This window comes from Lycorma delicatula, chromosome 1 (genome assembly GCF_047948215.1).
Source record: "Lycorma delicatula isolate Av1 chromosome 1, ASM4794821v1, whole genome shotgun sequence".
NCBI classification, from domain to species: domain Eukaryota; kingdom Metazoa; phylum Arthropoda; class Insecta; order Hemiptera; family Fulgoridae; genus Lycorma; species Lycorma delicatula.
The window spans coordinates 253,358,821-253,378,141 of NC_134455.1; the positions used below are offsets into that span (position 1 = coordinate 253,358,821).

Sequence of the window (19,321 nt, forward strand, 5' to 3'; positions counted from 1 at the left end):
CTTTTCGTCTATTATAATTTTGTGCGTTTAGTTGAAGGCATTACAAATGATAATGATGTTGTTTAGTGTTGCCAGGAACACGGGGATCTACACGATCAGTGTAGTTGAAAACGAAATGATTTTACGAACGAGTGGGCGGGACCGATGGACGAGCTCCAAGGAGGGGTGAACAGAATTTAAACGATTAAAAATACGTTTCTGACCCGTCTAAATTACCATTTTGGAAGTTAGAATTCTTTATATATGCTTGGACAAAGGGTCCACAGTAAAGTCTTGTGAGCCCAAGTTAGAAATAGACCAAAACACACTTTCATGAAACATGAGTAACCATGCGGGTGAGGTTTGTGTTCACGATATCATTAACAATCCGGAGGTAACTGTCTGATCCAGTGTGATAGTTGAAATCGACGAGAGTAATGTTGAGAATAATGACACGAAGGAAACATAATGTCGGCCGTACACTGCCTCAGCAGCGGGCCTTCGGTGGTTATTGCCGAGAAAATAAGGAATGTTTAAAGAAGCATGCAATTTTTAATACCTTTGATAACAGATTACATCAAAGCTGGATCGACAGTTATTTTGGACGAATGCCGGGCATATCGGGGAATTCCAAACCTACTAGGATACTACGTCCACCAAACAGTTAATCATTTGCAAAATTTTTTAAACCCACAATTACGAGCCCGTACATAAACTACGAAAAATACTTGGAAATTGGCGAACTACCGTAAAAATTGGGTAGAGTAGAAATAAGTGTAGAGTAATGGTAGATTCGTATCTTGTAGAGTTCATGTGGTTTGACCGTTATAGAGATCGCGATTTATTTTAGAAAATTCTCGCTTACATTGCCACGTACTGGCCTCCTTAATAAAAGGTAAATCAGTATTTAAAGTCAAACAATAATTAAAAAAAAGGTAAACCATATGAAAACTGACAGTTAATGGTTATTGACACATAAAAGAATAATACCAAAAAATTAGATAAAAAAATGGGAACAATGTTAATAAATATAAAAACAACACGATGAATAATTAATAAAAAAATGAATTAACAAACAAAAATGTCTTACGGAAAATTGTAAAATGAGTATTTCAAATACCTTTTATAGAATAGCAAATAAAAATAAGAATAAGCCTTTACGTCTTGGTCAATTAAAAGGTTGTTTAAGCTGGGCTAAAATTTAGCCAAAAACCAACTAAACCACTGAAACTTTTGAATCATAAACCAAACTCGACTTAACGCAAATCTATGTATATTTCTTTTTCATATTTTTCTTAATTGAGAAAGATTTTATAATAGATAATATGAATGAAATTAATATTCTATTATATCATGTATTATAATATATTTTATACCCACTGTTGCGTGATAAAAATTTAAGTGTAAAATCGTTTATAAATAAAATCAGAAAAATATAACAGCATTATTAAAAATAATCATAATATTATTTGTTTACCTTTCTAAACAATCTTTAGTTAGTAATTAATATAGTAGTTGTGATACTGAAAGAAAGGTACAGTAATAAGAAAAATTGCGTTAATAAATAAATCTAAAGATTATCTGTGAATGTTTTTTTATTTTTCGAAGTGCTGAAGTGCAAATTTTCATATTAATAATTAGAAATCAGCCTATAAATTTTATTGGATTAATTTTACTTTATATTACGATTAGGTCTTCTGGCTGACAATGTTGGATATTTTTTTGAAGAATAAATCATTGTTACTTTTGTTTATTTTTATAAATTATGATTATGAAGATTTCGCAAGGTTAAATATACTTTTTGATTAGAGTTTCTAGGGAATAAAAGGTCTTTTTTTTAGAATTAATTATGGGTTTATTAGCCAGTTGTTTTAATAACAGATTTTATAACGGCGTTTTTTGTTTTGTGTGCAAATTTGCTTTTCTTTTGTATATCATAAGTTATCTGTTCTACCTAAATGATCATTATCGTGATAATATTTTTTTAAATACAGTAAACGTAGTTTCAATCTTTGTAAGCATACACAATTTTAGGTGTTTTGTAAGTTTTAAGGATAGAATTAAAACTACGTTCATTTATATATTATATCTTATTTTGAAATATTTTTATATATTATACTATCTTGTATTCTGTATATTTCAATGTGAATTGTGTTAATCTGTTTGTAGCTGCTTTTTTATCCTGTCGATCTTATTTTTTTTTTAAAGAATCCTTTCTTCCTCGAATAGAAATATTTGAAATGCGTATAGAATAAATTGTTTTTCAGAGAAGAACAACCATATATCTCACACGGTTTAATGATTGTTTCTGTCTTTAGTATCCGTCATTACAACTAAAGAAACATCGCAGTCATTACAGCTTTCAGTATCAATAAATAAAGAAAAAGTACAATAAATAAAATTAAAAGGAATATTTCGTAAAATAATATTTTCTTTGAGTTTCAAAAGTTTTCATAGAGAATTGAATGAAACGATTAAAAACAAAGTACTGGAATAAAACAAAAATAAGGAAAATTCACACTTACGTTACAAAACGATGAAAATTTTGAGAAAAAAGTGATCCAAGCGAAAATATTTGATACGGTAATTGTACATGAAAAAACCATCAAATACATCTTATACTTATGAAATTTTACAGAGGTAGATACCTAAGTTAGAGTAACAAAATAATAGTTAAATTGCGAAAGAAAAGAAATTAGTGAATTCAATGGTTTCTGATGACGGTAATTTTAGGCTGATTGCGGCTCTAGTATTATCACATTCAGATCATGCGCTTCTTATTTTTTTCAGAAATATTTCTTTTACTCAGATACGTGTGTGGACAGTGACATGGATTTCAATAATTTATTAAAAGTTACAAGTTCATTACAAAGATTCTGAGCGATTGATATAAATTCAACACTGTCACTTATTCAAAGTTTTTATTTAGTATTTAGATATGTGAGTTTGAGGAACGATAATTTTAAAAATGAAAAAAGCTAATCTTTTATTTAATTTTACTGCTTCTTTTCTTCTCTTATTACCAATCAAAAATTGTGTAAGTAATCTTTTTTTTTAGATTACGGCTTTGCACATTAGACTTATTTTCAGTAATGTCGTACATTATCTTTTCAGTATGCATTTATAATATTTTATTTTATTTAAATTTAATTGTAATAAGTTTATTAAAAACCAAAAAATATATATTTTTTAAAAGTATTTTTATATAAATATTTTTATTGTTATTATTTAATTCCTAAAATTAAATTTATTGTCATGTGCTACGTTGAGAAAACAATTGTGATAACGTTTAAAACATAGGGTAGGGGTTTCGAAGTAATTAGTAGGTACGTGAGCGCCAATTTAAAGATCCGTAAATTGAGTAGTGGTGGGATGTGTGACGCATAGCTCATAGGAGCGCAGGGCAGCTTTGTTTTGTTTGTTCCTCATCGCTTTCTCTGACTGAAAGAGAGGAGGAGGCAGTAGATGAAGCCAATAAAAGGAAGGGATAAAAGACAGATACTCAGACTTCATAGTGGTACTTTGGTGCGAACATAATGAACAACATGTACTTTTCGGGTATACTTATAGTTTTAGCGTTAGCCGGGGTACGGGCCGCCCCACGAATAGAAGATAACGAAGTTTTCAGCCGCAGCTCGGAAGATGGACACTGGAGGATTCTTTCCAAAATACTTTCGGATTGCGGATCTGACGATTCCTCCCGGTTACTTAACTGCCTTGGAGTAAAGGCGGTGACAGTTTTAGATCGTGCTTCTCGTATGGATGATATCGCTTTGCTTCCCGGTATATCTCTAGTTCCTAATTCCGATGCAACAGACGATTTAACAAGGGCCGGCAGAGCTTTAATGACCGAAGCAGAAATTCAAAATGCGCTTCCGCAAGACCCCAGCGAGAGATCATCCAGGCTTATGGACATGCTTTATGATGCCACCCTCCGCTTCTTGCAGTCTCACACTCTTCAGCTAAAAATGCCACAAGATGCTCCAGAAGCTATTCAAAGGGCTCTAGAAGAAGGTAATATAAATAAATTAAAAAAAAAAATTATTCTTTTAGTTTATGTTGCATATCAGATTGATGGCCTTTTTCTTTCTTATGAGCGTAAATTTTACAGCAACTGTTCTAAATATTAATTAATTTATGTTTATATAAACACACACACACTTTCAACGAGCGCGTCTTTTTCACATATTTTATATAGATTAAATTTGAATTCTAAAAAATTGAATAAAAGTCAGTAAAAAATATTAATTTTCCAATAAGTTTCTCAACTAAGTAGTTCCCTTAAAACCATGAAAAATAAATGGGTTAACAATAAATATCAAATAATACTAAACCATCCTTTGGTATGTACTTGTATAACAAAAAATAAACAATTTTAAAGAATTAAAGTAAAAAAAAATATAGGAATTAGTAGCAAAAATATTAGATAGAATCACTTTGTGTATAAACAAAAACAGAATAATATAAAACTTTTGCGAAAATTTTCTTTCGGGATATTAGTTTTACATTAAATTTAAAATAATCTTAACACTATATTCATTTATGGAATATATATTTTTAATTCCCATCTTTGTTACATTTTTCAGTTCAAGAGTAACTCAAAAATGAAATTTTTACATCATTAATTAAAAATGTGATATTTAATTAAACATCTAAAACCTAATATTTAAATTGCTAATTGTACCAGTGCCGAAAAAAAACAATTAATTTCTTCGTTTAATTTTGTCTAAGCATTGGGATTTAATTCTGTTCAGGAATTACATCACTATAAATTTAATTTTTGTACGTAAGATTTAAACTGTTACAGTATCTGTTTAATAAGTAACTGGCTGCTAGTTGTGGGTACTTGTTCTGATGAAGTGGATTACGCGCAAAAATGCTAATTACTCTAATTTTATAACTCAAACGAAAAAACTAATAAATTAAATAACAGTAAAAGATAATTCAAGTTATCTCAAAACTCATCGTGTATATAACATAAACTGTAGTCACAGTTTATTGAAATTGTCTTTTAATAGTAAATTAAAGATACACAAATAAATATTTGACAAGACAGCTAACTAATCCTTGTGGTTTTTAATGAATTTGATATATTATTGATGAAAATATAATATATTATTTATATATTAATATTAATTTAATAAAATTTTACATTAAACATTTACAGATATTTCACCAGAATTTTTTTGTTATTTTTATATTACAAAATGTATTAACGAATTAATTTGAATGTCCGAAACATTTCTTTAACAGATTTCTCACTGAGAAAAATAAGTCGTAAAATATCATCAATCTCAATACGGTACAATTTTTAACAAGCCCTTCTTTTTACTGGGCTGAGAAAAGTAAAATAGTACCAACATTTTAATATTGATATTTTTGCCGGCCTCTGTGGCGCGAATGGTAGCGTCTCGGCCTTTCATCCGGAAGTCCCAGGTTTGAATCCGGGTCAGGCATGGCATTTTCACACACGCTATACAAAGTCACTCATCTCATCCTTTGAATCAAAACCTAACGGTGGTCTCGGAGGTTTAAAAAAAATACTCAAAATATCACTACTTCATGTGTTAACTCTACTAGAAAATGGGTTTAACAACAAGAATGCTTATTTATTTTAATTTTTTTAGTGTTTTGAATCTACTTCGTTTCCATCTGTACTTTCAAATATAGCTCAGTAGTTGATGTTCAATTTCTTTCTTACGTTCGTGATAGTACCTTTAACGGAGTCTCAAACAACGAATTATATTATCAAAGCAAGTTTTCATATTTACAGTTTCATATGTACGAGAATAAGTATATGAATAACATAAACAAGATAATAATACATAAATTTGTTATAAAAAATAGCTTCATTCGGATTTTACTTTTTGTAAATTTTCTTCTGTTTATTTTTGAAACAAATTTATTACAAAAAGAAATGCAAATTTCACTTAAGTTGTTTTTCATATTCTTAATCATATCTCGATTATTTTTCTTTTAATCACCATCGTAGCAGATCAACTACTCTTTTTATTACAAGTTTATAAAATTTTAAATTTTAAAATAAATTAACATCCAGTAAAATTGTATTACTTAAAATTATTACTTTTAAAAAACTATTAAATGCATTTTGAAATATTAATTTCTTAACTATGAATATCGAAATTAGATAATAAAAAGAAATTTTTAATTCTGTGTATTTTGTTCAACGTAACAATATGTAAGAAAATTCAGATTGTATAATTTTATGCAAAAGATGACACCTGTGAAAAGTATCAGTTTCATTGAATTACAAAGTTATTGTATGTTTCTTGCATAATATGGTTGAATACTTTCACTGTAGCTGACCTTAACCAGTTTCCCTCTCTGTAGATTTCACGCGTACTCTGAGTTCCGTTTTCCTTTTTCCTTAAAACAGCAAGACAATTTCTACTTTAGTTAAGAACCTGATTTCTTTTATGGTTTTAGTCACTTTATCAACAGGTCATGTAGAAGAGCCGGTTTATTATTATAATAAACTAACAGTTTTAAATCAATAATTTATCTTCACAGCCTGTTATAAAATGCCTACAGATCTCACCACGACAGATACAACATCTAAAATAAAATAGAATAAACCACAGACAGAAAGAAAAATATAGATTTGATCATTTTCAGCTGCAGAACTAATTAATTCTTTAAACTTCAATTTAATTTGATTTATTTCAGAGTACTAATCAATGTGGCAGGATTCTACAGATGTCATTTTATCAATTGAGTATTTTAAGATAAAGTTTTATACAACTAATATTAAATTGCATCTCCGTTTTGTAGGTTTACATTATTTCCAATGTAATCGGCAAAACATTTTTTACAAAATTGAAATTGTTGATTATAGTTCTTACTATAGTACTTTCTTACTTTAACTCTTTTAATTAATCCTTCGCTTCAATCTTCTTAAACCTTTAACTTTTTCTACGTCTTTATTTTCAGTTTCTTCCTGCTTTTACATTTTGCTTCCTTTAGCTGTTCCTTCAAGAGCTGCCGTTAAATCTTTGCTTTTTGGATCTTTTCCGGTAAAATTTCCTTTTTCCCTCTGAAATGTAAATACAGGTATGCTATGCCCTCTCTGCAAACTGTCTATTTCTCATTCGGTCCAGCCATTCCATTTTCTCAATCTTCTACCACAACTAAACATCACAAAAACTTACTTCTCTTTCCATATTATTCTGCTTTCTGATGATTTCCGCGTTTACTTCCTACATAAAAAAACTCTACACGTAATATTTAACCAGCAGTTTGGTCTAAATTCATAATACTATAACATACTTAATTTTTTTTTCTAAATCCATACAACTACATAGGGTTCTGTGAAGAAAATTGCAAAGTAATGGCAAATTAATAACTTCATCACTGTCGCACTTATTTTAATACTATTTCACTGTTCCAATTATCCGTTAGCACACACCTCAAATATATGTAATTTCCAACTTGTACTATTCTTCCCTTCATCTTATAATCATTTGGTCTATTTTTTACTCTCATAAATCTATTTTTCTTATCGTTCATTTTCAATTCATATTTTTCCATTCTTCTATTAGCAATGTTATTACCTTTTGAAGTTCTTCAGTCTCATCAATTCGGATCACTATATCATCAACAGATCTGTTGCTATTTATTTTTTTACTTTCTATATTTATTCCTTTTTCTTCTTCTAGCATTCTGTTCATCAATCTTCAGTTTAATGATTAAATAATCTTGATGATAGACAAAAGCGTTGTTCTTGTGTCTTTATTGATTATAAAACAGAGTAAAACATGAGATGAGCTGAAAATTAAGAAATTACTTATCCACGAGACGAGTAGAAGCAGGGTTTCTTTCTTTTTATAAATCTGTAATGTTATACAGTTCATGGTACCATTACGTTACTTTTCATTCAAATAACCAGACAGTTTCGTACATCAACAATGCAGTATATCATTGACTCGGGTATTCCTTATCTGTATGTTATGAATTTGGTGTATGTTTTGCTGCCGTAATCAGGTACAATGATTATTTATTGCTGTAACAAGCACTAAATCTTGAATCTTTGACTTGTTGATTCGACTCGACTAATTAATATAACAAATTTGAATTAATACGTAAATTTCTTTTTTAACGTAATAATATCTCTGAGAAAAAGTGTTACGACGTGTGGTGTGACTCTAATAATAACTTTACAAAGTTCAATAATATCGATCACATGTAAGGCCTAAAATGATGTGTCATTTTTTTGTACTTTAATTAAATAAAATTTATTCTGTAAAATCATTATCTTATAAAATGAGAAATGACAACGCGCCTTGTTTTTCAGTCGTACCCAGACCGAACGCTCCCTCCACGCATCATCATTTTGACACGCTATTGAGTAATCTTGCGTAAAGTTGTTGTAAGATTAAATAAACATGTAACTTAATAGGCGATATTTTTATTTGTTTGATTAGCCACAAAATATTTGCACAGAAAAAAAAATATTTGTGTGCAAATAGGCTATGAATCAAATTAAATGTAATCATTTCTGTTCAACATTATACGAAATTTATCTAGTTTAAGGTAAAGTACTATTTATTTTTTCAGAATTAGTTAAAATATTTTTTTTTTCATATTTACCAAAAAGAAAGCGTCAAGTATAGTTTTTGAAATTTCCAGTTTCGGTTTTTTAAATTACAAAATTTTAGTACAGTAAATTTATTTGAATGTCTACTGACTAGCCAGCTGATATAGTGTAAATAAATTCATAACGCACAAAATGTGCTCTTATTTTCATAAGTGCTATCAATAACCAATAACTCAGTCATCATGTGAATATTTTTCTCTGTATAGTGCCACACCGACTGCGTCAATGTTACCTTCAGATGTGACTAAACGCACCACAATAAAATTTCATGTATCTAAAGTTATGGAATATCAGCCAAATTTTTATTTGACAAAAACAAAAATAACGGCTACCGATTGATGTAATGGCATGATAAACGTGTATAGAATTAATTACTTACACTTCCATGTGACAGCTACTAATTAATCGGGTAGTCCGCAGAAACAGGAACAATAATGCAAAATATATCCAAGATTTTCTATTTATTTAATTAAAACCTCTTGAATATTCTACCTTTTGAACTAATCTTTTTTTTTATTACTAAAAGCGAGTAAAATAAAAATATTTTGTTTGCTTTAACATTTTATATTATTAAAATTTTGGAATATTATATAATGGTATTCAACATTTTTCAGGTCGCGGTAAGCTGAAAAAGAAAATTTTTCCAATTTTGATGTTGGTTGGATTGAAAATTTTCGCCGTAATTCCAGTTATTTTAGGTATCATTGGACTGGTTGCAGCTAAAGCACTTGTTGTAGGAAAACTGGCACTCATTATTGCTGGTATAATTGCTATTCAAAAGTTCATAGGTTCTGGAGGAGGGTCAGGATTTTCTGGATTCAACAAAGTGAGTAATATATAATACCTTTATTATTTGCTACTAATAACGTTACTCTACAAAAAAAAAAATTATTAACCACAATGCTGTTTTGGTTATATCATAATACAACACATTAGAATTGATTTTAATATTTAGTTTCACGTTTTTATAATAATTTCATGTACATTATTCTGAACTTTACAAAAAGTCTGAAATAACCATAAAATAATAAAATAGGTACAAAAAAAAAAAAAACATCTATCTTGTAATCTGACTACAAAAGTTATTCATTTCTCTCAGCTATATCGAATCAGTTTTTTTAAAATGACGTTTAGATTACTATTCGTCAATACAGCCAATGAAAGAATATAGATTATTAAATTACTTTATCATAATTTGTATATCCATCTACCGAAGGTCAATAGTTCTCGATAAATAGAATTCAGCCTTTCGGGGCTACAAACAGTGAAATTGTCATCCAATCGGTTCTGTTTCTTATATACGAATATTTATTTCAAATTTTGAATTCAGAGATTTTTTTTTTTAATTACATTTATTGAATATAATGGAAATGAAGACTTAATTATAAAAATTAAATAGTTTATTCTAATAATTATTATATTGCATGGAGAAAAAAGTAAGACATTCTAGCCACTGGGCTTATTTCACTGACTCTCATTTTATGAACACTTAAATGGAGTCCAAAAAATCTCCATTCCTTTCATCAAACGGAAGTTTTTTTATTGATGCAGAGGTTTTTTTATGACATGCAGAATTTTCTTTTGCAAGGTCACGTATAAAAATATTCAAATTATTTTGAAATTCTGATTTCGATACCCTAGTATTTTTATGGGAATTAGTTCTGTTTTGTATAGTTTAAACTTTATGATTTTAATTGTAATGTAATATGTTAATGGCTGTAACCATAATGGTTGTAAGAGGACTGAAATTAGTCCCTAGTTACTCTCAAAAATGATATAGTCGTTCCAAAGAATAACAAACATTCAGTACCCAGACAAATGGGCAGGGGGGAATTGAAGTGATTTCTGTTGGTTTTTTTGTAACGGGCCTCCCCGTCTACCGACTTTACATCCGGTGTCACAGGTCAGCTCGCCGGTCAGATCCTCTATTTATGCCTCCCTCAAACCTCTGATGGAGGGTGCCAGGTCCAGCGATGCTAAACCTAGTCCCTACCCCAGAAGCAGGGTTTCGGTCTTAATTTTGCCTTGCCTCAAGCGGGGAACCCCCAGAAGAAAGTTCCCCACCGGGAGTACGGTCTTGACATGCCTTTGCCTCAAATGCCTTTGCCTCAGAGAGTGTACTCCCCACCGAGACTATGGTCTTAACTCCCCCCTGAAGATATAGAGTCCTGATGTTATTCGAGCTTCCTACTTGGATTCCCCAGCTGTTCTTCGGAACCGATATACTAAGGTATGTTGGGTCCGAAGAACTGCGAGGGTATGCCGACCCTCACAGTTAGGGCTGTCCAATGCCACTGTTTGAAAACCTCTCCTCCGCTCACAGTATTTTTACCCCGTAGGACAGACTCCAAGTAACTGCTGAACGCACACCAACGAGATGGAAAGCCAAACTTACCTGTTATTATTATACAAGTCAGTTTATTTAAAATAATATTATTTATTTAAAATAGATAATATAATATGTAGAAGTCGAATTCAAAAACCATTTTCATAATTATTTTTTCTTAATTTTCTTAAACAAAAGATATTTTGAATAAAATTGCTGAAAAGGATCCTTAACAGCTTACTTATTGCTTACATAGAAATTATAAAGCGTGAAACTTTTATAAAAAAAAGTAATGGCGCACAAAGCTTTAATTCAGGTTATGCTAACAAGTTAATATGAACGTGTTAATATAATGTTTAACTAGGAGTGGCTTACTTCCATTTTACACGACAAAAAATTTACATTAAAGCTGGTCGTCAGATGAACATTATAAAGTACTACGCGAACTCGCAAAGAGAATCCTTAGTAGATCATTCACACATAATTTAGAGTTGCCGTACGCTAACCATGCATATTTAATATTTACAAACAATGTTTACATAATAGAATACTAACATTGTTCAAATAAATCCCATTCACCAACTTTTCACGCTGCGATTCAAACTGAAACGATAATATATAAGAACTTTTTTTACGACAACGAAGCATACCTTTTGCATATGTTAAAACCCAACATTTTAAAACGGAAAAAATTGAAAGATTTCTCCAAGCGTAAAATGGATGAATATTAAGTACGATCACTGCATCCGTTTTGTCAAGCTACCAACTCCAGTCATAAAATGTTTCTTATTTAATGTTGTACGATTTTCTTTTTTTTACTATTAATACTCTTCAATAAGAATACCGTATTTAATAAATAAATATTTACATTTGCTAAGAAGCATTTGCTAACTTTCAAATATACCTTTGTAAAAATTTATTGTTAAAAGTGTTTGATAACTTCTTTTAAAAAAAAATAAAATAAAATAAAAGTGTAGTTTTTTTTTCTTCAAATCTCATAATTAAACCACTGACTTTCTCTAAAATTTCTCTGAGATAAAAAAGTAATAAACACAACGTTAACCATATTTTACAGGCAGTGATAATGATAAAATCGCTACAATAATTGTTTTGACTTAAACTTATCGGCAAGATATTTACAAGTTAATTTTATTGGTTAATTCTTTGCTACGTTTCACAATTAAGAAGTAGAACAAAACTAAGTGTACAACTCCCTTAAAAAATAAATTTTCTCACATTTGTAAAAATAAATTCATTAATAGCCAATCAGTTAGTAACGTATAAACTATATGTACGCGATTTAATTGATAAAAAATTATAGTTTTTATTTTGATTACAAAAAAATAAACACGCATGCAACTGAATATGTTATGTTCATTTCCAACAGTTAAGTTGTTTCAACTTTGTTTGTTATTAGTGTTTTCCCATTCAATAAAAAACAGAAAACCAATTATTTTTTCATAAGTGAATAAGATATCTGTCTAAAAATAATTTTTATTTTTTTTTTATCATAAAATATAAATTCTATTTTATGTTTGTGATTAAAATAATTGTAAAACCACGCTGTATGCGTACAGCTCCGATCTTTATGACTTTATCGGTACGTGACTATCAATATGACAAACAGGAGATGTCTCTCTATTCATAGCTAATATTTAAAATATTAAAGTTGCTTATTTTCTTAAACCCAATTACAGCTATTATCTTTCTATTATATATTTTTTATTTAAAAAAATAAATTATTATTTTATTTTTTATAACAAATGAATTTTTTAACGCAACATACGATCATGTCAGGCCAGATCAATCAGGTCAATGGCTTGATTAAAATTTCTTCGTAATTTATTTTTTAACCTCATTTCAGCCTTTTTCGTCTTTTGTGTTTAATTTGTACATGAAAATGATTTGAAGTCATGAGAAGTAATTAGCAGATTTATATCTCAATCAGTAGGTTCAGAAATGTTACTTCTTCAAAACATTTCTTTCTACCTATTATAAGAAATTAGCTGTAAAACACACTATTTCACTGACTATTCTATGCAATACACATTTTCCAAGTTAAATAACAAAAAAAATAAAAATCTATGTATGATTTAGTAATCATTTATTAATATTAAAACTAGGTATGACAGCTTATGTTACATTTCGTTGTATAATTTTTAATATATTTTCAAATAATTTCTAAAATTAAATAAATCATTTAATTTTTCAGGGAAGCGTCAGTGATGCCTGGAGTTCAGGAGGATCAGGAGGGTGGGCATCGCCCTCAAGTTCTCAAGGAGGTTATTACAGGCGTAGTATTGAAGATGCAGCTCATCAAATGGCATATAGTGCACAAATACCTGACAATTACCAAACAACAAACTAAATTAAAACGATAAAAATACCAGTTTTTAAAATAAAAACAGCTTTAGTGTTTTTAATTGTGCAGTTAGAATGAACTATCTACCAAAATTAATAATGCTTTTAATTTTTATAAAGAGGTAAATAACAAAATACTTTATTCTTAGAGATTGTTCTTTAAACAGAAAATTAACTAAGAATATAGCCAACCCTACCTCAAAATATCAAAAAACATTAAGATATAAATTATTTTTTTTAGTAGGCCTAAATATAAATGCTGAATTTCATGGAATACAGATATTATAGAATTGTTTTTTTGTCAAGTATTGTTATACTGTTTATTTGTACAATCACTTTGAATTTAATTTATTCATTTTTATTTTTTTTTTAATTACTGTTGAATAATTATTACAATAGATGTTTATTGTAAAAAAGAACCGTTTGACAATATGCTTAGTATTTTTAAAAGAGATATTAGATTGTTAGTATCTTACTATTGTTTAGTATCATTTTATTCTACTACAGTAAAATAGATATTTAGAAAGAATAATCCACGACAACAAATAAATAAGTTATATAATTAATACCCTTAAAGATACCAATCGAGGTGATATTAATTAATTTTAGCATTGTACATAAATTGTCGACATGAAATATAAAACGAACAGTGTTACCACTGGCACTGTGCCAAATTAATGCTCAAGCCATAATATAAATAATATAATTGTGTGAAGATTACATTTATTTGTAAAGTATTGTTTACTTTAAATAATTTATTTAAAGTTATGACATTTTATTTTCAATGAATGTAATATAAATAGGTGAATTAATTGAGTAGATACATGTTGTCTACTGGCGAAGTAAACTCCAAGAGTTGTATTGTTTTTGTTATCTTAATTATAATTTATTAAATTATTTCTTAACTGAAAGTTTTATTATTAATCATTATACATTTTACTTTTCCTACGTTTCCTTATTTCTACTATTTGATAATTGATTTACGGGTTCAAAATTCTGTTAATAATTGGAAATTAATTTATTCAATTTCAGCGTACGTATCTTGCGTTGTATGAAACTATTTATTGATATAAACTATTCTTAGTTGACCATCTGTTCTATAAAAAGATATTGAGGTTACGAAGAAAGTTAGGTAGAATACGGAAACCGCTGGGTTATCAATTTTATGTCTTCGTAATCTACAGCATTGCTTTCCTGGTAATGAAAATGTAAAACAAATACATAGCATTTCACTTAAAAAGTTGATGTAAATGAGTAATTGTAAGCATTGGCATGTTGACATCAAGGTTGGTTAATTAATGTCTTCGTATGAAAGAAAAATCTACTACATTTATTTATTACATGAAGATAATTTTAAAATCATTCGAAAACTGAATTTTAAAATATTTTACCTGTCTTGACTTTTGTTTGCGAATACAAGAGATGAAGTTTTGCAAACAATTCAATCCCTTTCCTAAACGATCTAAATTGATATAGATTTATTTATATAAATATAGATTATGTAATTAGAACTTTTAAAATAACATTCTTTGAGTTACATATTTAATTTATAATTAACAAAATTATACGATTTATTACAGTTTATGAATGTTTGAGAAGATAAAAACTACAATTATGCTAAAAATTATTTATTTATTCAGCCACACTGTCACCTGGTGTCAGTAATTTTTTCGTTAGTAGTGACGCCTACTGACGCCTAGTGTCAATAATCCTTTTATTGTTAAAGAAGATATGAATAATTTAACGTATGAAGAATTCCAACGCATTCTAGTTTTTTGTTGGGCTATATATACGATTTTATTAATAATAACAAAAGTCTAAATGCACTGTTATAAGATGATGGTTCAAACATTTTTAATCTATTATTTAATAGTAATCAATATTTTTCTAATAACTACATGATGATATTATTAGTGTGTGATCGACAATCAGATACACACCTGTGCGCATGCATTCACATATTAATATTAAATTACAATTTTTCAGAATTTTTCTTAGGGGGTTATTTTTGAAAACATATATTTTAAAAAGTTACATGTCATATTAGGAATAATATAATTTTATATAAAGAAAAATAACCAATATTATATTAAAAATTTATAATTCTCATTGATGATGGTCTTATTTCGGTTGATTACATCTTAAAAATAGAGATGAAAATAATATTTCGATATTGCTGCTTTAAAATTTTCTTTTTGTTAATAAAAGTAAAAATATATTGACATTCAATTTTCTTGATATCTCAATGAAGTAAAACATTCATTCTGATGTCCTAGTAAAAGATCTTTTTATGTTTTTATATAAAAAAAAAAATTTTTTTTAAGAATTTTGGGTTTCATATCAACAATAAGTTAAGATTTTTGGTTTTCTTAAACATAATTTTTAAAACAAATATTCAGCAAGATACCTGATGAAATGAGCTCTTAATATTTAAGACATATTAGTTTGCAGTGAACCAGATAATTTCGACATCTTGGAAAAAATTTAATTTTGTTCTGATTGTTGCATTTGAGATAGGACATTTTTATATTCGAAAATTATATGAAAATCGCAGGTTGATTATATGAAGATTTTTACCTTTGAACTGTGTGATTTATTTTTATAATACATTATATTTCCAAACAAATTTTAATGATCATTCATTTATTATACTGTAAAAATATGTTGATCGTAGTAATTTCTGTTATCAGTCATTAAGTGATAAAAATTTATAATAGGGATTTATACAGGATAAATTTTAAATTTAATGCAATTTAAACGATTATAAAGTAGTGTTAGCTAATTTATTAAAAAGTATAAAAATAAAGATATTTGTTTGACACATACCACAACCATTTGATTTGTAGGCGGTATAACATAAATTACAGATCAACCGGTAATTTTAATAGTTTGATTTATGTTATAGCAGGAGTGCCCGTTCTTTGCACGCTCAAACATTGCAACTACTATCGCCAATTTCTGTATTTCTTTCACCTTTTTAACTAAATTAATTATTTTTAATTAAAATCTTTTAAAATGTAGAGTTAAGTCAAGGTGAAATGCTACCTCTGTATGAAAAATATGAATGCTCCTGATATTGTCAGTTTGTCTTTTACATGATGCTTTTGTCAAATGGTTCCGACAATTTCAGAATATGAACGTAAATATGCTAACCATGTTTTCCAGTTTCATCGGTTATTTTTGATTTAAACGGAAATCTCCAAATATCTTTTCATATAAATACGTACTTAGCAATAATATAGAATTTTTATTATCTGTTCGTATCGAAACCGTCCACAAAAATTTAATTATTTAAATAAAAATTTGTATAAAACTACCTAGTCATGGGTTGTTTTATTCATATTTCCAATCACCACCTGAATATTCGTACACAAAAGTCTAACTGCCATTTTTCCGTTTGATATCTTCTCCTTCCGTCTGCTAACTTCCTTTTATCGCGCATATTTTCTGTTGGATTACAGAACTGTTCCATGTCAACCTTACTTACATGTTATCATACTTCCAAGTTATCCGTTAATATGACAATATAATCCATCTCAGTCAAGATTTTTTTTTATGTTCCCTGCGGTTACATTAAATGCATCAATTTTATGCTGGTTTTAGTTTGAAAATCATATTGTAGAATTAATCTGTAAGAGATTAAAACTTCTAAGCGTTCATTTTCATTTTTTTGCAATCTCGTTTCTTCGTGTATTCCAATGGGACTCGAACAATGTTGATTTGGTTTTCCTATTTAAAATTAACAAACTTATTAATTATTATTCAAAAAAATCGTTTAAAATGGTAGCCCAATTTTGTTTTTCAGATATTATTTTATTTATTTTCAGTCATAAACTACAAAACAATAACTAATTCATAAAAATATTTTTTATCTGTGAATTTCACTCTTAATTCACAGCTTCACTCTATCAGGGCGGTTTAAGAAATACACCCGCAAAATTTTTTCACAGACTGCTGGAGTCAAGAGATCTGAATTTTAAGCTCTTATTACAACAAGTACTGAAAATATACATAAATTTAAAAAAAAAACAAAGTTAAATAGGAATGCATTTAAGGGAATTCATAAACCTAGAATAAATATAATTAAAAATTTTATTGGATTAAATATGGCAGAAAAATTTCAATGGTTCATCTTTTTGGAGCAAGAAACAGTTTTTGAAAAATAGGTTTACTCCCTAAGAGTGAGGCAAAAAGCGAGTGTAAACGACTTTTATTTATAATAAGTTTATATCCTACATTAAATATATATTTATTGCAATACAGTATTCAAATGAAAGGAGATAAATAAAAATAAAAATGAATAAACAATAGCCGATCAGGGCTCACTTCGCTCGCCCGTCAGTCTTCCCAGGGAGCTTTGCCCTCTGAACCATTGACGCGTTCGTATCCTCATTTTTGTGAAAATGTTAAGTATTCTCCAGAAATATTTTAAGAAAAGAAATATTAGTGCGTAGAGAATATTTTCTCTACATACTATTGTTAAAAATATTATCTTATTTTGATTTTAAAATAGGCTTAAGGAATGTGTAGATATAGAATTTAATAGTTTGTAGTAGCAATATAATGTTTACCGCTTGCCACCTTTTCCATAAAAATAAGGATGATGCGTGGGTTTGTTCGTTTGTTTGTTTAATGAATACTTTTTTATATGAAAGATTTATCTAAAATTATATTTATGTTTTGGGGATAAAAAAGGAAAAATTGGGGTTAGAGCAGTGTTAAAAAGTCACATCTCAAGAAACAGCTAAAGGTGTTCAGGATTTTGAAGCTTTCGTTGTAAAAGTTTGTTCATAGTACGCTAAATTCATGGACGTTATTTAGTTACAGTTAGCAAAACCATTTAACAAAATCATTTACAATGAAACATAAACCATGTAACATTTTCGCGGTGGGCCACAGGCCCGCCTTTTTTCTACTACTGATAACAAGGAATTAGCTTGGGAACGCCATCTTCTTCGTTTAGTCTTGTGTTCGTGTGAGATTGTGTTAGTTGACAATCCAACTGCTGCTACTGGCGCAGAGAGGACCACGTGTGAGACGGCTTTCTTTCTTTCTTTCTTTCTTTCTTTCTTTCTTTCTTTCTTTTTCCTGTTTAGCCTCCGGTAACTACCGTTTAGATAATTCTTTAGAGGATAAATGAGGATGATATGTATGAGTGTAAATGAAGTGTAGTCTTGTACATTCTCAGTTTGACCATTCCTGAGATGTGTGGTTAATTGAAACCCAACCACCAAAGAACACCGGTATCCACGATCTAGTATTCAAATCCTTTACTAGGACTTGAACGCTGTAACTCTCGACTTCCAAATCAGCTGATTTGGAAGACGCGTTAACGTGTGAGCTGGCTGGATGCACGCTAATGACTCTCTCCCGCTAAATAAAGAATCCTTTTGTTATTTTTGCTAAATATTAACTAACAATTCCTTTATTTTATTAATAATATTAAATAAATAAAATTAATAAATAATAATAAGTAGGTAAAAATATAAATAAAAATAATCTACCCTTGTTAATTAAATAAAATAATCTATAAATTAATTGACAACGGACTGCTTCTAGCGGGAAAGATACAGCTAAGAGGAGTCGGAAGAGTCGCCATGCGTAGCCGCCCGACGCACCACCATTGGTTTGCTTTGCGCCAATAGCAGCTAAAATAAAAATGTGAGAACATACAGCAAATAAACAAACAAATCATTTTTTATAGAGAATGAAACTTTAAAAAATTATTTTAATTACGCTAACGACTCAAAAAAAAACTTTTCCAACATTTGCTGTTTTTGTTTTAATACGTATGTATGAAAATAATTACCTGAAAAAAACGTTTTATAAATTAAAAAATAAGGAAACAGCAATTTTTCTAGTAGGAAAAAAATTTCTTAATAGAAATTGAATTTACCAGTTTACTAGAAATTATTGGAAAGGATTTTGTTTTGTATAAATTTTTATGTTCTTAATATTTATTAAAAAGCTATTTTGAAATGATATACTATTCCTTCCAATAAAAAAATCATAATGACCTTATTTATGAAATCAGAATCAGG

At 28.7% G+C, this 19,321-nt stretch overlaps 1 protein-coding gene across 1 annotated transcript; it reads left to right on the forward strand.

Annotated features, from left to right (window-relative positions):
* The first annotated feature begins 3,459 nt into the window (after positions 1-3,459).
* Positions 3,460-13,521, forward strand: LOC142318289 (uncharacterized). The gene is made up of 3 exons (XM_075354863.1): positions 3,460-3,993; positions 9,208-9,419; positions 13,132-13,521. The coding sequence occupies exons 1-3, from the start codon at positions 3,516-3,518 to the stop codon at positions 13,285-13,287; spliced, it is 846 nt and encodes a 281-aa protein (XP_075210978.1). The 5' UTR covers positions 3,460-3,515; the 3' UTR covers positions 13,288-13,521.
* The last annotated feature ends 5,800 nt before the right edge of the window (positions 13,522-19,321 follow it).